The sequence below is a fragment of the Carassius auratus genome, chromosome 46, assembly GCF_003368295.1.
Source record: "Carassius auratus strain Wakin chromosome 46, ASM336829v1, whole genome shotgun sequence".
Classification (NCBI taxonomy): domain Eukaryota; kingdom Metazoa; phylum Chordata; class Actinopteri; order Cypriniformes; family Cyprinidae; genus Carassius; species Carassius auratus.
In genome coordinates this window covers 6,794,776-6,819,880 of record NC_039288.1, presented here as the reverse complement: position 1 = coordinate 6,819,880, position 25,105 = coordinate 6,794,776, and the positions used below count along the sequence as shown (strand labels likewise).

Here is a 25,105-nt window from a genome sequence, read left to right as displayed (position 1 = left end):
ACTGCTGGTTTCACACTATCGATCATGGAACGCAATAAATCTGTCACACTGTAGCAATTGATGCTTTCATTTAAGCATCACATTTGTGCATTTAAAGACCATTAGAAATGTGTCACGTTTGGAATCTCAATCGGTTGCGCTTTAGTGGCAGTGTTTGATTTATTTCACGCAGGCATCCTCCATAAGGGCAGCGGTGAGAATATCTTCCTCTCCCAGCAGCAGCCGCCCATCATCAACAGTATTCTGGGTAATGGCCGAAGACGCAGCATCTCATGCCCGAGCTGCAGTGGGATGGCTGAGGGCAACAAGCTGCTGGCGCCGATGGCTGTGGCCTGTGACGGAGAGGGTAACCTGTACGTGGGTGACCTTAACTTTGTGCGAAGGGTCTATCCGTCCCTCAATACCACGGCTGTACTGGAGCTCAGGTAAAGCTGACAGGATGCACAGCTGACAACATTAAAACAGCATTTGTAGTTAATTTCACCTCTTTAATAACTGAGGTGCATTATTGAGTAGAACAGAATATTCTGCTGAAATAATAAAAGCCTGGAGTTGGTCCAAAAAAAAAATGAAATAAGCAAATCACAAGGCTTAAGGCTTAAATTCCAAGATCCATTGACAGGAAAAGATGTCATAAGAATATAAATAATAATTCAATCTTGTCGTTTGATATTGTTCTGTTAAATCGAGGGTTTCCCATGAGCGTCACAGCTCAGTATGTCAGAAAACCTGCACTGACCACAAAGTCCACAGTTGCTGAAGTTTGATGAAGGATATTAATAAACACTCGACATGCATTGATGAATCATGCACTACTACACCAAGGACATTCATTATGAAAATAAATGAGTTCAGTTTTGACTTAATGTTGTTTTTAACAACTTGAATAGCTTTTACAATAATATGTCTGGATTAATTTATTCAAACCGATGCATTATTTTTCTCTCCTCTTCCCCTGCTCCACGAAGAAATAAAGATTTGAGACACAGGTAATTAAAATTAATGCATAATGCCAATAATATTTATCATGTCTGCATATCTAATTTGCATGCTAATGTGTCTGAAAACTAACATTGTGCAGATGTGTTGTGCTTGTGTCCTGCTCCTTTCTGCAGCTCTTTGTTTGTGGCAGAATTTAAGAATTTTTTTCTTCTTTTCCATCAAAGAGTTTTCTTTTTTTTTTTTTTTTTGAGCTCCAATTACTTTACCAGCAATGAACTATTCACATTTCATCATGTTCGCCAAGGTAACCATGCTGTTTTTCTGAGGATTTTATTAAGAGACATTCTCCCATTTGCCCTATTTCCATAGCAATAATCCAAGCCATAAGTACTACTTGGCAGTGGATCCGGTGTCGGGGTCTTTGTTCCTGTCAGACACCAACTCCCGGCAGATCTACCGCGTTCGCTCTCTGAATGGGGCGAGACCGCTTCTGGATAACGCTCAGGTGGTGGCAGGGACAGGAGAGCAGTGTGTCCCGTTTGATGAGGCTCGCTGTGGTGATGGAGGAAAGGCAGTGGAGGCCACACTAATGAGCCCAAGAGGTGATGATTTTTAAAGGAAATATTCGGTTTTCTTCTTTTCTGTGAGTTGGGAGGGGCTTACACCTTACTACATACTACATCCTTCTTCAGAGTTAGCTTTTACACAAGACAAAGCAGCATTTCAACGCTGTGATGCTTTACAAATACGACAGACGCGTTTTTATTTTCCTTGAACCTAGAAAGCGTCACCATTTAATCCCTTAGACAATTACCGGGTGCTGTCGTTTTCTGTGCTATCTCAGACCTCAGTGACCTGTAATTGTCTAGGCTCCACACATCATTCTTTTAAAGCCCAGCATGGCCACCGATGGGAGGGAAATAAACAGCACAGAAAGTAAAGAGAGATGGTAAGGTTAGCAGACTGCACTCGGAGACCGACTCTGCCTTCTTATCTCAGAATAAAACGCGCTCTGACATGATCACCGTGACAGCGTGAATCAAACTGTAGCAGTCGAGCGGCACAGCGCCTGACGCGTTTCCAGGTCATTGCTCATACACACACAGACTACTAATTATTTTACCTTTAAAGACACCTTTGCGCTCTGGAATATCGGAATGGGTGGAAAATCAGTCAGATACTTGGGGAGCAGTGCAGTTCTTTAGGAGAATCTGCAGTGACATTGACGATACGTTCAAGAAGAAGAGATTTACCATAATTAGACCATTATAACAATGCATAATTCTGGCTTAACTGACCTTTTTAATAGCGGGTGAATGTTTTCTACATTGTTGAAACACATGCAACTTATAGCATGTCTTCATATGAGCTTTATCATGCACCAGTATTGAGTTTCGTCACTGTCCTTTCTTTCATGCAGGTGTTGCATTGGATAAGAACGGCCTGATGTACTTTGTGGATGCTACTATGATACGAAAAGTGGATCAGAATGGTATTATCTCCACTCTGATAAAGACCAATGACCTGACTGCAGTCAGGCCCCTCAGCTGTGACTCCAGCATGGACGTCAGCCAGGTTGTGATTTCTTTCCTCAACTCCTAAAAAGTTGTTGAAATCTGTACTTAAGTGCGGAATTCAGATGCCCTGTAATGTGCATATATGTGTAATGCATCTTATTTGAATTTGTCTGCAGTGTGTGCAAGTTCAAATTCATTTCTTGAATGTCACATACAACTAATCTCAATGGGTATGAAAATGAATCAGCTTCATTTGTCATTTGTTTAGGTCATTTAAGCAATGAAATTTGTGTCCTTGCATAGAAACAATCCATTAAAACTAACAATGTTATTTATTAAGATTGTTTTATGGAATCAGAGAGAGATAATTCATGTATAAGAACATTATTATTATTATTATTTTAATACCAGAAGGAAATCGACTGTCAGAAATAGGAAATGCATTCAGTTTGACCAGAATCAAGGATAAAACAAATCCCCTTTGGGGAATTAAATGCACAGAAAGAGACATATCAGAAGCAAAGGCAGGGAAATCCCACTGGGCAAAGCTGAATTTACACTCTAAGACCACAACTGCTCAGTTATGTTAATGTGCTCTTTTATGTTTCTTAACATTTGTTGTTTCAGGTACGTCTGGAGTGGCCTACAGACCTGGCCATCAACCCTACGGACAACTCTCTGTATGTGCTGGAGAATAACGTCGTCCTGCGTATCTCTGAGAACCGCCAGGTCAGCGTTATTGCAGGGCGGCCCATGCACTGTCAGGTCCCTGGCATTGATCACTCGCTCAGCAAACTAGCCATCCATTCTGCCTTGGAGAGCGCCACAGCCATCGCCATCTCCCACACAGGTGTGCTCTACATTGCTGAAACCGACGAGAAGCGCATCAACCGCATACGGCAAGTGAGCACCAGCGGTGAGATCTCTCTGCTTGCCGGTGCTGCCTCTGAATGCGACTGTAAGAATGACGTCAACTGCAACTGTTTCTCAGGAGATGAAGGCTATGCTGCGGACGCCAGCCTTAATTGTCCCGCTTCTCTAGCTGTGTCACCAGATGGTACCCTGTACATCGCCGACCTGAACAATATCCGTGTACGCTCGGTCCGCAGCAACCGCCCCAATGCCACAGCAAGTGGACAATATGAAGTAGGTTCATCTCTAGAACAGGAGCTATATGTGTTTGGTCCCGACGGCCTTCATAGGCAGACGCTTAGCCTCATCACAGGTTTGGCACTGTATAACTTTACCTACGGGCTGGACGGAGAGTTGGCAGCAATTACCGATGCCTCTAACAATACGCTTCGGGTGAGGAGGGAGGCGTCTGGCTCTGTCAGGCTTGTGCTATTGCCAGAGAACCAGGTGGTAACACTGGGAATGGACCCGGCCGGCAGCCTGCGTTCAGTGTCCGCTCTCAGTCAGGAAGTGGCACAACTCAGTTATTACACGAACACAGAACTTTTAGCCTCCAAGTCAGATGAGACCGGGTGGACAAACTTTTACAAGTGAGTATGAAATGTGCACTGTGTTAATAGAACTTTGAGATAAATGGAAAATCTGGAAATCGTCAAGAAAAATAATGTAAATAAAATAAATAAAAATAAATTCTCGCTAGCCAAAAAAATTCAGGGGGAATTCAATGATAATAACTTACTTTTAAAAATGCCGAAAAGGCTAATAACGACACTGCATCTAGACGTGTTTGGTTGTCGTCTGATTAATAACTGCTGCAATATGCAGTAAAACTCTTTTTAATATTTTTTTATTTTTTTTTTGTCAGACATTGTTTATTGTGCAGTGTTAATAAGGTTATCTATATTAAGCCCAGTATACATAAAAGGAGGCTTGTTTGCAGTGAAATGATTGATATTGAGTTTATTTAAAATGACTTTGATGTTTCAGCGCATTTGGTATTCTTTTAAACTGAGTAGAGAATATAATGCAGATTTTTCAGCAAAAAATGCTGAGTGCAAAAGTTGTGTGACTGTTGCACCCAGAAGTTTGACTTCTGTTTCTAAGCACTGTGCTTTTCAGTTGCCTGGTATCTTCATCTAGTGTCAGAGCAGAGGATGATTTCACAGCACTGCTTTGGTCTTGCTGCCATCTAGTGTCTGTATGCTAGAACTGCTCTAGACATTTAAATAATTGTGTATTTTATTAATAAAACATGTAACAAATTAACTAAAACTAAAACTTAAACTAAAATAAAAAAGAGAATACAAATATATATATATATATATTTTTTTCTAAATATTTATTTACTAAAATAGTATTAAAATAACATTTGTATCAAGCACTTAAAAACTAAAATTATAAATTAATAAAAAATATTTCTGCTGACACTGCTGGCTATTTATTATATTAATATTAGTGAGTTTTGTGTTATATCTCTTCTTCTCAGCTATGACAGTGAGGGTCGTCTAACCAACGTCACATATCCCACTGGTGTGGTGACCAGTCTGCATCGTGAGATGGAGGAGACCATCAATACTGACATGGAGAGCTCAAACAGAGATGATGATGTCACAGTCATCACTAATCTCTCGTCCGTAGAAGCGTCCTACACTGTGGTTCAAGGTACACAAATGCAACACATCTAAAGAACATATCTCAGTCCCGATCTCATGCTGGTTCCCCCTGTTTTCCCTCTAAATCGCATCCATTAAGACCAAAACACACAGCAGGCAGGTTGACAGGGAGGACACATTGTTGAATGTGTGGAGTCCAGCAGAGCAGAGAAATAATCAGTTTATAATTTACTATAGGCCCCTTTAGGGCTTCTTTCTAAAAGCAAAAGCTTGAAGGCTTAAGCTCTTCTCTTTATATCCAGTAGATAATGTGTTGATAGATTGCTTGCTACTTCCTGTAAAGAGTATGCTTTTGCTGTTTACTCAAGACAAATTACATGAAAACCTTACCGTTTGGGTGCCTTCTGCTTGTTAGCAGTGTATCAAAATGCACTTGGATTTTTGTTATGACTTAAAAAATGTACTTGATTGTGTTTTCCAGGTACATTTCTGTGGAAAGCAGCATCTGATTCAATTATAGCTTGTAAATGGAACTAAAGATGTTTGTGCTGCCTTTAGCCAAAGCTGATGCACAATAGACTGTCAGATCAGAATTAATGCTGAAATTAAACGAGGCTTGATTTAGGGAACACTTCATATTAAGTCGCCTTAATACAAACATTAAATACTTAACAGATAAATTATAGTTAAAGTGCATAAATGCCATGAAACAATATTTATATATTTTCAAATGCATTTAACTACCATTTTATCTGTCTGGACTTTTCTGGACTGTAGATGTTAGGATTATGATTTTAAATCAATGAAGCAGTATAAAATAACACTTTTTTTTCACTGTGTATGCATTCAATTGATCAAAAGTAACAATAAAATAATTTATAATTTTACAAAATATATATTTTCTGTGATGGTTTTAAATATTCACATTTAAAATCATCACAGAATCCTTAAAAAAATGTATCACAGTTTCCACAAAAGTATTAAACAGCAAAACATGTTCTAAGATTTATAATATGTAATGTTTTTTGGGCACCAAATCAGAGTATTAGAATGATTTCTGAAGCATCATGTGATCTTCAGTAATGATACTGAAAATTCAGCTTTCCATCACAGGAATAATTTACATTTTAAAATACTTTAAGATAAATAACAATTATTTTAAATGACTGTTTTTGCTGTATTTTGGATTTTTAAAAAATGCATGCTTGATAAGTGCAAGAGACTTCTTTGAAAAAAGTAAAAAAAAAAAAAAGTACCTAAACTTTTAAACGGTAGTGTATTTGAGTACATTCATAAAGAGATGTGAAATATTATATAATGCTTGTTTATAATGTACTATTTAAAGAGTATAATCCTTGTCGACCTATATTCTTTTTTGTCTTTTCACAGACCAAGTGAGAAATAACTATCAGTTGTACCACAACGGCACACTGCGAGTGTCCTATGCTAATGGAATGGGCATCAGCTTTCACATCGAACCGCACATCATTGCAGGATCAGTGAGCCCGACTATCGGGAGACGCAACATCACCCTACCCACTGACAGTGGCCTTAACTCTATCGAGTGGCGCATGAGAAAAGAGCTGACCAAGGGCAAGGTCACAGTGTTTGGCAGGAAGTTGCGCGTAAGCTTGTTTTTTTTACCATTTAAGTCAATTGTCAAGTAAAGTCCATTCCATTTGTGTAGCACTTTTCAAAGCAGCTTTAAGAATGTTAATGTTTATATCTTAACACATTTAGCAGTTTAAAGCAGGGCGATTACATTCTGTGACAAAATAAACAATCATTCAGTTGAGATTTGCTAAGTTAACTGCAATATTTTATGTTTGAATTTAGAGTTTAGATCAGGGGAGCCCCAACTCAGTCCTAGAGGACCAGTGTCCTGCAGAGATTAGCTCCAACTTGCCTCAACTTTCCTGGAAGTTTCTAGTATGACTAGTAAGAGCTTCATTAGCTGGTTCAGGTATGTCTAATTGGGGTAGGAGCTAAACTCTTCAGGACCGAGCGTGGGCACCCCTGGTTTAGATCCTTTAATAAACCTAAAATGTTTTCCTGCAGGTCCACAGCAGAAACCTTCTGTCCATTGACTATGACCGCAACACCAGAACAGAGAAGATCTACGATGACCACCGCAAGTTCACTCTGCGCATCATCTATGACGCCCAGGGCCGACCGGCCACCTGGCTTCCCAGCAGTAGCTTAGCCCTGGTCAATGTGTCTTATTCACCCACCGGCCGATTGGTGGGCTTGCAGAGGGGCAGCATGAGTGAGAAAAGCGAGTTTGACGCATTTGGACGGATCCTGTCCCGAACCTTTGTTGATGGGAAAGTTTGGAGATTCAGCTACATGGACAAAGTGAGTTGATTCTTCACAACCACAATAAAGCACTTGTTTTTCCTATAGTGTTCATGTACATACTAATGTTGTGCACCTTTTTTATTTTTCTCTTTCACACTTCAGTCCATGGTGTTGCTGCTCCAACAGAGTCAGAAACAGTACGTCTTTGATTTTGACACAGCGGGCCGGCTCACGGCGGTCACTATGCCCAGCATGGCCAGACACACTATGGCCACTCATGTGTCTGTTGGCTACATTCGCAACACCTACAACCCCCCTGAGAGCAATGCCACCATTATCCACGACTTCAGCGAGGATGGGCGTCCACGCGCTACATTCTACCTTGGAACGGGTCGGCGTGTGCTCTACAAGTACGGGAGGCTCGGAAAGCTCTCGGAGGTGCTGTATGACGCCACTGCTGTCACCTTTGGCTACGATGAGACAGCAGGAGTGCTAAAAATGGTCAACTTACAGAGCGGAGGCTTCTCTTGCACCATTCGCTATCGCAAACTCGGCCCCCTAGTGGACAAACAGATGTACCGCTTCTCAGAGGAAGGAATGGTTAATGCACGTTTTGACTACACCTATCATGACAACAGCTTCAGGGTGGCCAGCATAAAGCCAGTAATAGGGGAAACCCCGCTTCCTGTGGACCTGTACCGCTATGATGAGATATCCGGTAAAGTCGAACACTTCGGCAAGTTCGGCATCATATACTACGACATCAACCAAATCATCACTACGGCCGTGATGACCCTCAGTAAGCATTTTGATACACATGGCCGCATCAAAGAAGTGCAGTATGAGATCTTCCGCTCGTTGATGTACTGGATGACGGTCCAGTATGACAGTATGGGCCGTGTAATTAAACGCGAACTGAAGATCGGTCCATATGCTAATACTACACAGTACCGCTATGAATACGACGGTGACGGCCAGCTTGTCGGTGTCAAGGTTGATGACTGGTCCACTTGGCGCTACAGCTACGACCTAAATGGGAATCTCCATTTGCTTAACCCCGGTAACAGCGCCCGTCTGCTGCCACTACGCTACGATCTGCGAGACCGAATCACACGGCTCGGCGATATGCAGTATCACCTCGATGAGGATGGCGTGCTTGCACAGAGAGGCTCAGACATATTTGAGTACAATTCCAAAGGACTTCTCGAGCGAGCCTACAGCCGCACAGCTGGGGGTTGGAGCGTCCGCTACCGCTACGATGGCTTGGGCCGCCGTGTCTCCCGTAGAACTAACATAGGCGAGCATCAGCAGTACTTCTACGCCGACTTGAACTACCCCACTCGGGTCACCCATGTTTACAACCACTCGAGAGCTGACATTACCTCCTTCTACTATGATCTGCAGGGTCATCTATTTGCTATGGAGGTCAGCGGTGGGGGGGAATACTATATCGCCTCTGACAATGTAGGCACTCCACTGGCCATCTTCAGCAGCAGTGGGCAGATGGTCAAGCAGATGCAGTACACAGCGTACGGAGAGATCTACCATGATTCCAATCCAGACTTCCAGCTCATAGTGGGATTTCATGGAGGGCTTTATGATCCTCTCACAAAGCTGGTGCACTTCGCTCAGAGAGACTATGACGTGCTGGCAGGAAGATGGATTGCACCTGACCATACATTGTGGCAGAAGATAGGCAAAGAGCCAGCTCCGTTCAACCTGTATATGTTCAAGAACAATAATCCACTCAGCGATATGATTGATGTGAAAAACTATGTGACAGGTGAGAGGTTCTGCTTTGTATTTATGGGCTGAGCTTAGAGGTTTTATATCAATGACTCACATTGGTTTTCTATGACAGCTTGTATTTTTTTTTTCTTTGTTTTGTCTTGCAGATGTGAAGAGTTGGCTGGTCATGTTTGGCTTTCAGCTCAGTAACATCATTCCAGGGTTTCCTAGACACTCGCTTTATTTTGTTGACCCTCCTTATGAGGTTCTTGTCAGTCAGGACTCTGATAACACTCAGGTCAGTTTGATTTGGTAATCATTTTTCAATTAAGATAATTTGCTTTGCCATTTTTATTCTTTTTTTTTTTTTCAAGATTTTCGCTGACCGCATAATGTTTAGAATTATCAAGTTATATTACATGTATGTTTTATTTATGCTATCAGTTTTGTGTATATATATATATATATATATATATATATATATATATATATATATATATATATATATATATATATAAGATATAATATTATATTATACTATTCTTAACCAAAAAATTTTAACACATTTATAAGGACAATTTGCTAAATACTCTTGTCACAAATATGTTCACAACCATTCAAAACTTTTGGTTAACTACTGTTAGACTTTTTTTAAATTAATACTTTTGTTCATCAAGGATGCATTAAATTGATCAAAAGTAAAAGTAATTTATAATGCTACAAAAAACTTCTATTTCAAATAAGTGGTGAACTTTGTACCCCCCCCCCCCCCCCCCCCCCCAAAAAAAAGAGCTAGTTTGACATGTGCGGCTTTTATAATAAGAAAGCCCCAAATTGAACACCATATGCAGCATATGAGAATGATTTGTAAAGGATCATGCGACACTAAAGACTGGAGTAATGATGCTGAAAATTCAACTTTGCCATCACAGGTATAAATTACATTTTAAAATATATTAAAATGGAAAAATAAAATACATTTTTGATTGCAATAATATTTCACAATATTACTGTTTTACTGTATTTTTTTTATCAAATAAATGCAGCCTTGGTGAACATACAAGACTTTTTTCAAAATATTCTCACCAATAAGTCTCACCAACCTCAAACTTTAGCCTTAAAAAAGGCAACAAAACAACAACAAACAAACGTGACAGTTTTAGTGTCAGCATAGTCTAGACAGGATATCTACACTGGACAAACCCACCATTGCAAATCATTTGAACTTTGTTTCAGTACGTCATAAATAAAATAAGACATCAGTTTACTTTCAGGGATTTGTCGTGTCTCGCCCCGCTGCACAGTATCCATTATAGACAGCATCACTAATGCTCTGATGATGATGGTAGACATGGTTATAGTTAGATGCATCATACAGCCGAAAATTGATTGTGACCATATGTATTATATTACTGCTTATTCACTTTTGTCAAGTGTCACTTACTATTCATCTGTTTTACAGCTTTTCACTGGAGTTCAGCATTCAGTGGACAGACACAACCAGGCCTTCATGGTTCTTGAGGGGAGGCGGCTCAACAAACAGCGGCGCACCAAGCGCGACAAGCCCGGTTACTGGTTTGGCACCAGCACGCCTATCGTAGGCAAAGGCATGATGCTCGCTATTAAGGATGGTCATGTATTAACAGACCTGTCCAGCTCAGCTAGCGAAGACAGTCGCAAAATATCACAGATCCTCAGCAACGCCATCTACCTGGACGGCACTCATTACACCATCGATGGTTGGGACTGCCATTTCTTCGTGAAGCTCGGACTAGCTGACAGTGACCTGTTGGCCTTGGGTCTCAGCAGCGGCCACAAGACACTGGAGAGCGGGATCAACGTGACGGTCAGCGGACGCTCCCGTCGGGGTGTCACTATAGAAGTCCACTCCGCTAAACTCACATACAGCATCCGGTACGGGCTGACAGCAGAGGTTCTGGAGAAGGAGCGGAGCCGCCTGCTGGAACAAGCCCATCAGAGGGCGCTGTCTGGAGCCTGGGCCAGGGAGCAACAGCAAGTGCGCGAAGGCAGGGAAGGAGGACGTGTGTGGGCTGAAAATGAGAAGCAGCAACTGTTAGCCATGGGGAAGGTTACGGCTTACGAGGGCTACTACGTGCTCCCAGTAGAGCAGTACCCTGAACTGGCGGACAGCAGCGCTAACATCCAGTTCCTCAAACAGAACGAGATGGGCAGGAGGTAACAGAGTTCAACTGTCGCTGACGCCATGCCGTCTCCTACGGAGAGAAACAACAGAGCGCTGCAGAGACGTTTCCCAAAAATGGAGAACCAACAGCCAGCAGCAAGAACACTATGACCCAATAATGGAAAAACAACGATTTTGTAGTGACTTTTTGACTTTATTGGTCAATATTTTTTTTTTGTCATTTCAGACTGGCTGTGAGTAACAGACGTTATTGTGATGAGTGTGTGATGGCTCACTGCTTTGGTTTTTCATGACTGCATATCAAACTATCACAAAAAACCACAATCAGTTCACCGCACTCTCATGCCGCAGTACCCAATAAAACAGCATCACTTGCTTCCATATGTGTTTGTGAAACTAAACTGGAACATATTCAAAAGGAGCATCAGTGTTTCGACGCCTTCAGTCTCTTTCCTCATGAATTTTCTCGCTATACTTCAATGCAGTGTTCGGTATTAAGGTTTGAATCACACCGTCTGAGGCCGACCTTTCTGATTGGCCTTCTCTGGATGTGTTAACCATCAGCTCACAGAGTCTGTCCTCTTCTGTTCGCAATATATGACAATCACAGGGGCTGATACATTGATCTGAACTGTACATGAGCCAACCGTTTTGTATAATATGTAAGAGATTATTGATTGTCTGAGTTTTTTATTATTCTTTTATTAATTTAACTTCGACTTGACAAGTGTAAACAGATGAAAGTGTAATATATATATAGTTTTTTTTAAAGTCTTTTAAAACTGTGAAACATGTTACACATGTAAAATATTCTCATTGACTTTGGATGTATCAATTCGAAAACATTCCTTCGAGGAAGTGGTTTCATCATTACGTTGTGTGAAAATACATTGCGAGACTCATTGCAGAGGTCGTTTTCTTTAAATATTACGAAAGCTAATGCAGCCGTTGACATGCTTTTCTTGGTGTAGAATCTCTTCTGACTTTGGGAAGTCAGTGTGGATATGAGCTTCAACTAGCAAAGTCGCATTCATTCACCTATGGAAGGAAATTCTTCGGAAATTCCATGAAAATGAAACATTTTTGTTTGTACCTTTTGAATTGGAACGAAAATCTTTAGAGCTTAGCAGAATGATTGTGGTCCATCAGTGCCATTAAAAGACAAATAGTTCCTAATTTCACCATTCACATAATGAAAATAAGATGGTTGTTATTGTCTGTTATTTAATCTAAATATCACCTACTAGTCAGTAGACCAACCTCAATCTCAACGAATTTTTCTGTCCAAATGAAAAAGGTTATTGAAGGGTGAACTTTGATGTCTACAATGTGACTTGGTCTGTTTTTGTTTGTACTTAAGACAAGACAAAGACCAGCCAACACGAACCTATCAAAGTTTCATGAAAACTGCATTTTCTTGTAGATTCCGTCTAACGGACTTAAAACTAGCATAATGCTCTTCATTCATATATAGCAATTTACTCAAGAGTCAGCAGTGCCTTAAAATTCCAACATTGTGAACACATTGAGAACAGTGACTTTTCCTGTTATTCCCTTATCCAGAATTGTAGTTAAAATGCCAGAGAAACTAGAAGTCAATCCCACCAGTTAGGTGGAATGACAAGTCAGTTGAGAACATCAGAAAGTGGTTTGTAAAGATCTCTGTGGATGACAAGGACTGACATAAACCACAAAGTATTCTGACCTTTTGTAAACATTTCTACCAATGAATTGAAACAATATAGTAATTATTAATCATTTGGCTGTTATTTCCGTGAGGTTTCAGAGTGAATGGCCAAAGATCAGACCGGCTGTAGCTGTCATTGTTGACAGTGAGTAAATGGTGAACACAGCTTTTTCTTTAAATAGCCTGTTGCAATGCAGGTGTTAAGTTTACACCCATGGGAACCGCTTCCAGTGAAGTGCTGCACACTGGTGCTGGGGGAAGGGATCACTTATCTCTCGAGATTCTTCTAAGTACATGCTGAAAAACTCAAAACAAACAAGGGATGTCGTCAATTCATAAATGCTTCTTACCAGGAACTTGAGTCTTCTTGACATTTGGCCGCTTTGTGTATTTTAACTAACAAACACCTACATAAGTAAAAAAAAAAAAAAAAAAAAAAAATCCAAAGCTTCAGCAAAGACAAATCAACATATCTAAACCACCAAATTAACATAGTTTAATTCAGTTATCTTTATAGGTTTATTATTTATGAACATGCGTACAACAACCTATCCTAGATTGCAGTCAGTGATGATTTTTGCCTTGATTAAATGAGAGTAGACAAAAGTGTGTTGTCTGTAGTATCTGAGAGGTGGAAAACTTTAGTAGAACAAAATAAAAAGCCAGTGGGATGTGAAGACTGAGAATAATGACTTATTAATCATGCATTTGCAGCTCAGCAAACAATTCCTAAAAGGATTTCCAGTCAATGTTATCTCATTTGTAAATGTATTTTTTTTTTTTTTGGTCTCATATCTTGTTTAAAAAGTTCAAAATATGTGAAAATTAAATGTTCAGAGTGGAATTTTGCCAAATGCTTCACTGGGGCAATATATATATATATATATATATATATATATATATATATATATATATATATATGCTAAATTTTGTTTTTGTTTGTAAAAATACAGCTTATCAGTTTAATATGCTGAAACTATAAATTACTTTCCCCAAAAAGTGTAAACACTGTGGCTCTTTAGTGTTTCTTTTTTTTTTCCCCAAGTCATTATTATTTTTGGGCATCCTACACAAAAAAGCACATTTGAGAAAACAGAAAAAGTGATGACGTCTTATTTCCCATTATTTTATTTAATAGAAACAAACTTTCTCCTTGATTGACATATTAAGACAGATCAAACATTCAAGGCCATATTCGATTATCAAATCTGGTCTATAAACAGGCAAAATTGCAATGTTTGCATTCATTAATAAAGATGGCATCTGGTTTATTTTCAAAAGACAAATAATAAAAGACATTCTGTTTAATATGCTTCTACAAATAAGAGCAATGCATGTAATCAGTCTCTCAGTGCATATCGTGCATCATTAAAGGAATAAAAACTACTGGAAATGAACGCAGTCCATGGAGTTGGACTACTGGAAATGAACGCTACAACCAAAACAGTGCTCTATTTGCTTCGCGATTACTTTTTCAGTAGTCGGACATAAATAAGGATTAAATTGTGGAGTGAAAGATCTTTCCAAATGAAGGAGGGCCTCACAGTGGTTTCTTCATTATCTTAGGTCAACATGTCCCAGAGGCAGCAGCAACACAATGCCGTCCAGCATGCAGTAAGACATGCCTGGTCCCCGGAATCCTCCCGCCTGCCCTGCTCCACAACATACACTGGAGGAAAAACACAGAGATGGAGGAAAACACTGCTCAGAAGGACAGCGCTATGAACTTCGCAAGTCTATTGCAAAGTAGATTATAAATTTCATGTCTTCTCTAGATCATTCTCTGAGGGTCTCCACTGTGTGTGAAAGTCCATTAGACATTTAATTGACACCTAATTAAAATCTAGCTCAATATATATTTATACTTTGAAAACATTTAAAAACCAAGTAAGTCACAGTAACTAAAGAAATTGAATTATGTAACAGCATACAGTAAAAACACACTGTAATCTTCTGACTTCTGATAACCTCCTATTAAACTCGATCAAATTAAAAACAATATAATAATAATAATGCACAAGTGAAGTCATTACATGACCGTTGCAGAAACTATAAGCAACAAACATTTCCACTAACTGTTCTAGCAGTGTTTTGTGTAAATCCATTGACCTCACTGTTGCAAATGAGGATGTTTATGAGGAAGTTAAGAGTGAAACTAACAAATGTGTTCAATGTTACAAGAAATCAAGGATCTTACCAGTGTTTTTAGGAGGTTCCCCATACCCTGGGCCTCCATACTGTGGTTGTGGGTACCCCTGGTATCCCGGCTGCACCGGGTATGGCCCAGGGGGTCCAGGAGGGTAGTTTGGGTAACCAGGGTTGGGCTGGTCAGTATTGACTGGATATCCTTGGTACGGCTGTGCGGGGTATCCCTGAGGAGGGTATCCTGGAGCGGTGGGGCCAGGCCCTGTGTACGGGGGAGGCTGCTCGTAATTCATCTGCACACTGCAATGAAAAAAATAAAAGTTATACAACATGCTTAAGACATGTGACATCAGGTGCACTTTCGGTTCTCTCATCCTCGTAAACTCACAAAATGTATTACTCAGGAGTTATTACAAAATCTTTAAATTATTAAGAAAAAAGGGTTACACTTTATTTTAAGGTGTCCTTGTTACGGGGTAGTTATACATTTAAGTACTGAGTAATAATAATTAACTACATGTACTTCCTATATGGTTAGGGTTGGGATTAGGGTTTGGTTTAGGGTTACTTGCATGTAATTATGCATTATTCATTGTAATTATAATAGTAAGTACATGTAATACGTGTAATAAGGACACCTTAAAATAAAGAAAAAAGTTAAAAAGTGCATTTGTCCTTTTTTGTTTGCTTGTTTTTAACAGCCTATACACGTTTCGGTAACACTTAAGTCAATAGGTAACACCTATTAGTTGCTTATTAGCATGCATATTACTAGATTATTAGCTATGTATTAGAGCTAATTAAGAACATATTAATGCTTTACTCTACCTGACCTTATTCTACATCCCAAATCTTACCCAATACCTAAACCTAACAACTACCTTACTCACTATTAATAAGCAGAAATTTAAGAATTTATTGAGAAAAATGTTGAAGTTAATAGTTAACAAGTGTTACTCATTCTCAAATGTTACCCATGATTCTAGTAGGCTTATTGCAGTTCACTAAAACTAGGCCAAACTAGCATTCATACTGTATATACAATAAAAATAGTAATATTGTAAAGGATTACAAATTAAAGTAACTGTTTTCTACTTTCATATATTTTCAAATGTAATTTATTCCTTTCAGCATCATTACTCAAGTCACATGACCCTTCAGAAATTCTTATTAATATCAATGTGGAACACAGTTTTACTGCTTAATATCTTTTGTGGGGAACTGTGAAATATTTCTCAGGATGAAAAAAATGTATTTGAATAGGACATTTTAACATTATAAACTTTACAGTGGGTAGAAAAATCACTCCACTTTATATATATATATATATATATATATATATATATATATATATATATATATATATATATATATATATATATATATATATATATATATATAAACATTTTGTTGCTTTTTGATGAACAACCTTTTGCTTTAATTACAGCATTTTGTCTGTCGGTATATGTCTCTGTCTCTACTGACTTTGCACATCTGGACAGTCTTTTTTGCAGAACTGCTCAAATTCAATTAAACTTGATGGTGACTGTTTGATTTTCAGTGAGGTTTAATTCTGGCCATGCAAGGACGTTTTCTCCTTCAACCACTGTGTGTTCAGTTTTGCGGTGTGCTTTGGGTCAATGTCATGTTGAAAGATAAACCTTTTCCCCCATTGACAACTTTCTGACAGAGGGCAGCAGATTTTATTTTGCCCATCCGTTTTTCCTTCTATCCTGACAAGTGTCTAGTCTCTTCTGTAGAGAAACACCCACGTAACAGAATATTACCACCTCCATACATTTATTTCTGTATTTCTTGATGTTGAGGCCAAAGAATTGAATTTTAGTCTCATCTTTACATTTATTACATTTATTCATGTAGCTGACGCTTTTACCCAAAGCGACTAACAATTGCTATATATGTCAGAGGTCGCACGCCTCTGGAGCAACTAGGGGTTAAGTGTCTTGCTCAGGGACACATTGGTGTCTCACAGTGGATTCGAACCCGGGTCTCTCACACCAAAGGCTTGTGTCTTATCCACTGCACCAACCCCAGAAGGTGCGTTTTGGCTTTCCCTCAGAAGGTGCGTTTTGGCTTTTTCCTTGCAACCCTCCCATACAAGCCACATTTGTGGAGAATTTGTGATGTTGTTGTCAATTGCATACAATGACCTCTCTTTGTCATAAATTCCTGTAACTGTTTCAGAGCTGCTGTAGGCCTCTCGCTAGTCTCTCCGACCAGTTTCCTTCTGACTCTTTCTTCCAGTTTAGAGCGACGTACCAAATACCTTCCACTTCTAAATAATAAACTAATTCAACCATTCTTTTCTTCCTTGTCAGCATCCGCAGCCATTCCACGATGTGTGTGTGTGATGCTGCTGAAGTAGAACATGCATGCACTGTGCCTCGTTTACAAGCAGAGGAATGCACACACGTGTGTTGTGGTACTCTCGTGAATAGCGGCGGATGCTGACAAGGAAGAGAAGAATTGTTTAATAAACTCTTTATTTGTAGAGATTTAGAGAAAACAAAAATTGTAATACAGATGCAGTCTCCTTGCTCCATTAAATATGATACACTGATCTGAATCAGTGGATGCATCATATTATGTTGAGTCATAATTTCTAAATATCACCTAGTACATGTGCCAAAAACACCTCTTTATATGATCAGTGAATATCAAGCCTAATGAACAGGAATATTCAGTCACCGGAAATGGCATCAGAAATGACAGATACACTTACAACGGCGATGAGTGAACTGAGAGTTTGATCTAGCTGAAGTCAAACAGTGCTGTCCTGCCTCAGTGATGGTAAATTATTAACTTCGTGGCTCTTAATGGAATGAGCTGGTAATGCATTGCTCAAACACAAAGACAATGCTGAATGAAATGTCTGATGCACAGTTAGCAAATCCACTTTAATAAGGCACGTTTCTCTAAAAATCATTGCTGTGAACCTGGACAATATTGTCAGATAATCAGAATTCATTACTGTGTGTTTAACATCTACTTTGAAATCCCACGCATAATTAAACAGGGACATATCCACATCTCATTCTGATCATTTAAGGGCAAATGACTAATCAAGAAGGAGCACAATGCACTCTGATAACTAGCTAGACTAAAATACGCTGACTCTGACAGAAGAGCTGAACAAATGATGGAAAGTCTCAAGTACATCTATTGTTTTTGACCAATGCATTAGCAAGCCTCGCTCTCTATGACAGTGAATGCAGTATATAGTGATACAGAAACTGCAGTAATAATGAGAATCAGGGGACTGCACTGGGTCTGATTCAGTCACAACAACAAGACGATTGTTCACCTGCTGCCAAACCAAGATCAGGATCTCATTCGCTCTAGCGAATAAATGTGCGACACATTACTAAAACAGCAGTTTACACTACAAAAAAAAAACACACAAAAAAAACACTTGAACACTCATTAAATACGTTTGATCTTTCATGACTTACAATAACAGAACAGCGCCAGATCATCATAGAGAAAGACAAAATTATAATTGTTATTATTTATTATAATTGTTATCTATTTTTTGTGCGCCATTCTGTCCATAGGGGAGGGGCGGTAAGATCCTGAAGACCAACCCTACCTTCAGTAGTCAATGTTTGACAGGACAACCAAACAAATCTATTCGCTAGCAAAAGACATTAAATAATATATAGAAATACATAATTAATTAATTAGTAAACGTATATTTTCAGAGAAAAAGAGAAAGTGTTATTTTTTTTTTACCTTTGAAAGAAAAACGAGGTTCTTTTCAGCGAATTGCTCTGATAATTCCTCTGTTTTATTTCAGTCTCAGTGTTGTCTTATTATTTAGTCGCTGAAGTCGGCCATAAACCGCTGAAGCTGCAACCACGAACAAAATTATGCCTCTCGGTTCAGTCGGTACGGATGCGGTGCGGTGATGTCACGTAGACAGCGGCGAACGGGCTCCCATTGGAAAGTTTCACCCGGTAATATCAGCTGACTGCTTATCCAGCACCGCGTGAAGCGCAACCCAGTGGCCCCGCCTCTTTGTGCATACGTCACCACCACACAAGAAATAACATAGTCATCTGTCACGAGGTTTGATAACACAAGTTTAAAAAAATAATGTTTAATCTTTAATATATTTTTAATGATAATATAAGATATTGTAAAATATCATACCCGAGTATCAGAAATGCTCTGATTAATCAAAAAAAATTTAAACATTATTAATTATACCTTGATTACACAATGTCAATTAATAAACATGTCTTTTGACATTTTAAATACATATTACTGTAATTTTATGTAACAGGATTGACTGTTTTTAAAGTTATACAAAATAAATAAAAAACAAAATTGAGAAACTGTGTTAGAAAATGCCTTTTTTAGAGGATTATGCAATTAAAGATCTGTTAGGTTATTTGTTAGGTAAAGGGATCTTATAAAAACCAGCAGGACAAAGGGAATTTTAATAATTTCATCAATTGTGATGGTTAAATTTGAGAAGAGCAAAACAATGGTCATAATTTATATTTACAGAACTTATACAAGTAATAATGAGGCAAGCTTACTGGCATACCTTTTAATCCACAGTATCTTGACCCTGTGCTTGTGGAACAAAGTAATTTCATGTTATAATAGCTACGTTATCTAAATCTACACTATCTGTTTGAAGCCTTATCTGTCCTTAAATGACACTCCTGTTACATAAATAATTTATGCAACGTTTAAAATAATTAAACTTTAATGATCAAGAGAGACAGGCTTGATTTTCTTGGTACTTCATTCATATTGCATTATTTTCTCCTCATCTGCTTTTTATTTTTTTGAAAGGAACAACTAAAAAGGGACGGCAGAAACAGAGGATATCATCAGTTCCTTTATCAAACATTCATGTCTTCAACTTGTCATTTACATAAAGTAATACATTTTAGGAAAGAAACATCAAGTACAGTCGAGGCCAGACTTATTAACCCGCAGTGCAATTCGCAGAGAAACACATAAAGGTGAAATACCTGTTGGCTATAATAAATGTATACTTGAACATCAAACAAAGCTGCTGGACTTGTGAAAAGCGTAGACCTGTTTTAATTCAGGACTGTGAAATAAGATGCATGCTTCAGTGAAATGCTAAACAATTTAAAGATTGTGGCCCTGTTTTCTTCGGGAGTTTGGGGATATAGTTGTTGCCTTAATGAAAGACAGTCTGCCTCCATCGTTTGTCATGCTGGAAGGGCCAGAGGCTGTCCCTTATGGCAGTCTTGAAAGGGGTGGACTCCACACTCAGGCCAAGGAGCTCCAAACGTGAGCACTCTAACTGGGCGTTTTGTGGCCTTTGGGCCCCTGCTCCAGCAGGCTGCTCTGTCATCTACACACACACATACATGTACCAGGTTAATGACCAAAAGTGATCAAAATGGATCATGAGGAAACCAAAGTTAAGAGAAAAGATATGACTTCAAAAAATTTCTTCAACCAGAAGGCAGCATGTTTACATGAACGGACCACATTCTACATATAGCTATAACATGCATATGGTTACAGGCAAGGGTAGGGAATGCACTGCATATACAGTTTGCACTGAATGACAGAGGATATATTAAGGGCATCTTTTCAGCTTTTTGTTTACTCACTGGTATTAGATGACTGCTGGGCAGGTTGAAAGCATCTGCTATTGCACAGGCAATCTCATATTTGGTCATCTGCTCTTTGGCAGAGTAATGGAAGATTCCACGGAGTGAAGAGTCCTGAGGGCAACAGAAACATGATGTACTGAAACGAGTGGTTAAGGTGATTCTGGACTTAACTATATCCAGTAGATCATACATCGTGGATCTTCTCCACAGAGACACCAGTAGTTACTTTGGTGACATTTCGTTTAATCCAGCTCTTGACCTAAACTGAGCTTGACACCCCTGCTGTAAAGGCTCACCTGAAGGGCTCTCTCAGCCATGTTCCGGCAGACACGAGCTACATCATTAGTGTAAGTGGGGAAGCGTTGCTGACAGTGGTCTATGGTGCAGCTCTCAGCTCCCTCCTGAACACGGTCCCACAACACGGTCACTGCGCTCTCTTCAACCTTCTCCACCTCTCCAAACAGAATGGGCACTCGTAGTACAGCTGCACCTGCTCAGAGCAACAGACAAAAAACAGAGATTGTTTTTAAAAGGGAATATACATTTTATGCTCTCCTAATAATATACAGTAGCAGGCTTACCTCTATAAATGACAGACAATAAAGCCTACTGTATCTTATTTGATTTGCAAATATTCAAGGCCTCTAAATTAACAAAATGATCAAAACTTTGCTGAAAAAACATGTTGAACACAATTTACTGATTATTATTTTTTTACCGATGTTGCCCAGATCCAGATCCTTTCAGATGTGGTTGAAAAACATCATACCTGGGCAGTGTCTGAGAATCTCCCTTTCGCCTTCTAGCTTGGACTTCCCATACAAATTCAAAGGATTGGGAGCATCGTTTTCTCCATAGGGAGGATTACGTCCATCAAAAACGTAATCTGTGCTGATGTAGATGAGGAAGATACCACCTGTGGGAAATGATTATGAACTTTACTGAGCAAATGTGCATTTTTAACTATATAGAATACAGATTTGTCACACTACTAACCTGCTTCTTTGGCCAGAGAAGCACAAGCATGCACATTCAGGTTCATGGCTGCTTCAGTATGACGCTCCACCACATCTGGCCTCCTCTCAGCAGCACAGTGCACAATAACATGAGGCTGACATTCACAAAACAAAGAAATTACTTATGACACATCAAACATGTACCTTGTGAATAAATATTGCAAATAATAATAATAAATGTGATATTGGTAGAAGAATAGTAGTGGGTGATCTTACTGGTTAGGGTAATGAGTTACCTGAAACCCCTGAATGGCCCCTCGCACTGCGTCTTCATCCAGGAGATTACACTTCAGGAAATAAGGCCGGGCACGGTTGTACCCCGACCCCAAAGCATCCCAGTCATTGTTCTTGAACTCTTTGTAAACAGCACGGCCCAGTAGACCCGTGGCGCCAGTCACAAGCACACGCCGGTATGGAGTGTACACTTCATCCTAAATGACAGAACCAAGTACATTTACCCTATAAGTATGCATACACAGCTATGTTTTGCACATTTTCATTTTAAGAGGTCAGATGTTCAATAAACATTTAGATAATATTTTTAAGATGTTTGAGGCTTAGAATGTATGTGAAACTACTTTGTTTATTAGATGTTTGTAGTAGACAGATTATTTCCAGATGAAGCAATCTGGGTGAGTGGCATGTTTATTAATTTATAACTGTTGGACAAATCCATTAATGCAACACGTTTCACAACACTTATGTTCCTTGTATCTGTTGGATGTTTGTAGTAGACAACATATGCAATCGGGGTGTTTAGCATGTTTTTTAATACTCGATTCTTGGAAAAGTTAATAAATTGGATGCATTTTATAACGCATGCGATTGTTGAGTGAGTCTATGAGATGGTTTGATTTATTTATATATTTTAAATCCTTGATAGAACGATATCAAGTCAGAGATGTGATTGACAGACTAAGAACCAATGAGAGTCGTCCCTCACAGACTCTGGACAAGCCCCTACAACATCATTCGCAGTTGATATCAATTCGCGGGCTCTAATGACGACTGAAGGAAAAAAACATTGTCGATGAGTAACGTTTTTTGTGTGCCCACACTGCAAAGTGCAAACAGCAAAACAATCGAAGATAGGTAAGATATTACAACGTTTTTGAGAAGTTGAGAAGTATCTATCGTCGTGTACGAGCTGTATTAGTGAAGTTAAAGTTTAGTGGAGTTTAAGTGGAGTTCGTGATACTAGACGACAATTTACCTCAGATGTTGGATAGTCACTTATTTCAGTGTGTGAGGTAACTTATAAAGACATTGTCTTTGTAATTGAAATAAGCCATGTTGGTTGTTATTGTAAGAAGGAATTCCACTTTTTGGACCAAGAACTGGACGCATACATTAGTGTATTTATATTTGTATGACGATACAGAAATTGCCTTGGAACGTTACATTACATTGGTGTTAAACTAGCATCATTTTCAGCCTCATGCATGCAAACGCCCCTAGCCTTTCACAACCAGCTTTCTTTAACCCTCTAAATAATAATAATAATAATAATAAAATAAAAAATAGAAAGAACCTTTTTAATACAATTGTCGTATTCGTCATTTATATGATTTGCAGACGCTTGAAACCTGCAGCCTCACAAGCCCACACTCGAAATATCTCGATGCTGAAGCTGCTGCGCTCAGGTGTTTATTTAAAAAGCCGCTGAAGCGCCACCCTCAGGACATTTTGTGAATTTTTGGTTGTAGAAAGTTCTCTCATTATATATGCTCACAGTCTATTTACACACGTTATTGGCATAGATGATATATATGCTCTTGACAGACATGCATTTTTAATTACATTTTAATTATTTAAGCTGAATTTGAACAGATGCAGCTTGGTTTTCCATTGTTTTATATCTGCACATTTAGAGTTTAATACTGAAACCACTCATCTATAATATAGATCAGTGAATTCAACTCTAAATCAACTGACTTACATGGGATTTACCACCAGATGGCTTAAATGGCACTGTACACATCATCACCACACATCAGTTTTTATATCCCAAAAATGAAAAATATCGTAATGAGCATTATCTGTAAAAAAAAATTTCAGGTAGCGCTCATATTCCTTATAGTTTTTAAAGTGCTGGTAACCAATTAAAATTCCCAAAAAACAATTATTCAGTTGCGTTTATTTGCTCGCTACTGAATCTTAACTATGCTATAACAATAACACGATTTGTATTTCTTTTTGTGTTAAACAAGAAAGTTATACAGTACGTGTCGCCTTGGATTATAAGGTATTCATTTTAATTAAAGTAGCTTTTGGCTTATATACCATGGAGGTGCATCTTTAGAAAAGGATCAAACGGTCTTACCTGAACAAGCTCAACGTGCCCGGGTTTAAAATGTATCTGAAGCTCTTTATCTCTGATACTCATTTCAGTGTGGCTACAGTTATCATATCCTGGAGGAGAGACCTCTATTTCTAATGCTCCACTCAATCCTTAAACCCTTTTGGAACGGCTGGCTCGTGCTGTCAAATTAGGCCCACGTCCGGTTTGATCTATAGAGCATACGCACGCAAGGCTGACACCTGTTTATGTTCTGGAGATTAGTGAATCTCTATGCCATCCGTGTAGCGTAAACAGCAGCTTTTTTCAAAACAAAGAAAAGTTTTCTAGCGCATCATAGCTGCGCACTTTTGCGCAGTCCATATGCAGCTGAGATTCGCGTTAGTAGCCGTTTCATCCACAAAGTCTTGCGGTATCTAAGACTATCGTCAATATCACATTGCGGCATATTCGCAAATGAATATGTATATGAATGACAAAATAGTGAAACACTCTATAGGAGTAAAACTTGAAAACAGATTAATGGCAGAATAAGAACTAGTTCCTCGAAACAGACCGAAGTCCGCCGATACAAAGCTAATGTTTCCAAACAGCTTGAAATCGTACAAATTTCGTAATCACTCAGAAACGCAGATTTCTATAAAGTGAACGACGTTTTAATAAACCATTTACCAAAGAATGGAATTAACTGTTTTAATAGCTTCTTACAGAGATCTAGCTTAACATTTCTAAAGAACAAACATTAAAGGCTACATTAAACCACACAAATGCAATTTAAATCCGTTTAAAATGTACCTGATCGTCCCCGTAGTTAAAACCAGGCATATTTGGAATATATGCAGGTGTAGTGTGAAGCCTTTAGCATGAAAATGTTATTTCAAGTCCTTGTTCTGCAGCTACAATAGTGATTTCAGTATAAAAGTCCTAGTCCGTGTTTGTATAGAAGTCCCAACTTTTTATTTTCTATTTGTTTACTAATTGTTTTTTTTAGTAGAAGATCTGGTTTTATCGGAGTTAAATTAAGTAATAAACAAAAAAATTATATTTACAACACTATTCAAACCCCATACCCCCCCCCCCCCCCCCCCATTTTTTGCTTTTTTTTTTGCTTTTTTTAAGGGATAGGATGGGAAGCAGTAGCAATTTTATTTATT

The 25,105-nt window shown here is 38.8% G+C and overlaps 3 protein-coding genes across 9 annotated transcripts in view; 1 reads left to right on the top strand and 2 right to left on the bottom strand.

Annotated features, from left to right (window-relative positions):
• LOC113064011 (teneurin-2-like) overlaps window positions 1-13,538 on the top strand; it is a 156,192-nt gene extending 142,654 nt beyond the window's left edge. For all 4 annotated transcript variants that reach the window (XM_026234506.1, XM_026234507.1, XM_026234505.1 and 1 more), the window contains 11 exons: window positions 173-425; window positions 969-989; window positions 1,312-1,544; window positions 2,363-2,517; window positions 3,087-3,961; window positions 4,858-5,033; window positions 6,374-6,609; window positions 7,043-7,339; window positions 7,445-9,065; window positions 9,178-9,308; window positions 10,473-13,538. In XM_026234506.1, coding sequence (XP_026090291.1) covers window positions 173-425; window positions 969-989; window positions 1,312-1,544; window positions 2,363-2,517; window positions 3,087-3,961; window positions 4,858-5,033; window positions 6,374-6,609; window positions 7,043-7,339; window positions 7,445-9,065; window positions 9,178-9,308; window positions 10,473-11,210 — 4,736 coding nt within the window. In that variant the 3' untranslated portion in view covers window positions 11,211-13,538. The remainder of the gene's footprint in view (window positions 1-172; window positions 426-968; window positions 990-1,311; window positions 1,545-2,362; window positions 2,518-3,086; window positions 3,962-4,857; window positions 5,034-6,373; window positions 6,610-7,042; window positions 7,340-7,444; window positions 9,066-9,177; window positions 9,309-10,472) is intronic.
• A 428-nt stretch (window positions 13,539-13,966) lies between these two features.
• Window positions 13,967-19,017, bottom strand: LOC113064010 (cysteine-rich and transmembrane domain-containing protein 1-like). Its single transcript, XM_026234502.1, has 3 exons — window positions 18,760-19,017; window positions 15,059-15,306; window positions 13,967-14,530 (listed from the first exon to the last, which is right to left on the bottom strand). Exons 2-3 carry the CDS (start codon window positions 15,297-15,299, stop codon window positions 14,424-14,426), a joined length of 348 nt encoding a protein of 115 aa, XP_026090287.1. The 5' UTR covers window positions 15,300-15,306; window positions 18,760-19,017; the 3' UTR covers window positions 13,967-14,423.
• An 848-nt stretch (window positions 19,018-19,865) lies between these two features.
• mat2b (methionine adenosyltransferase 2 non-catalytic beta subunit methionine) lies at window positions 19,866-24,884 on the bottom strand. Of its 4 annotated transcripts, none has more exons than XM_026234500.1 (7): window positions 24,747-24,884; window positions 21,889-22,083; window positions 21,633-21,747; window positions 21,406-21,552; window positions 20,933-21,129; window positions 20,634-20,747; window positions 19,866-20,368 (listed from the first exon to the last, which is right to left on the bottom strand). In XM_026234500.1, exons 1-7 carry the CDS (start codon window positions 24,774-24,776, stop codon window positions 20,192-20,194), a joined length of 975 nt encoding a protein of 324 aa, XP_026090285.1. In that variant the 5' UTR covers window positions 24,777-24,884; the 3' UTR covers window positions 19,866-20,191. The 4 variants fall into 4 exon arrangements, with proteins under 4 accessions (XP_026090285.1, XP_026090286.1, XP_026090283.1 ...); XM_026234501.1 differs by having other exon boundaries at window positions 20,933-21,126; XM_026234498.1 differs by lacking the exon at window positions 24,747-24,884 and adding an exon at window positions 23,976-24,279.
• Window positions 24,885-25,105: the final 221 nt, after the last annotated feature.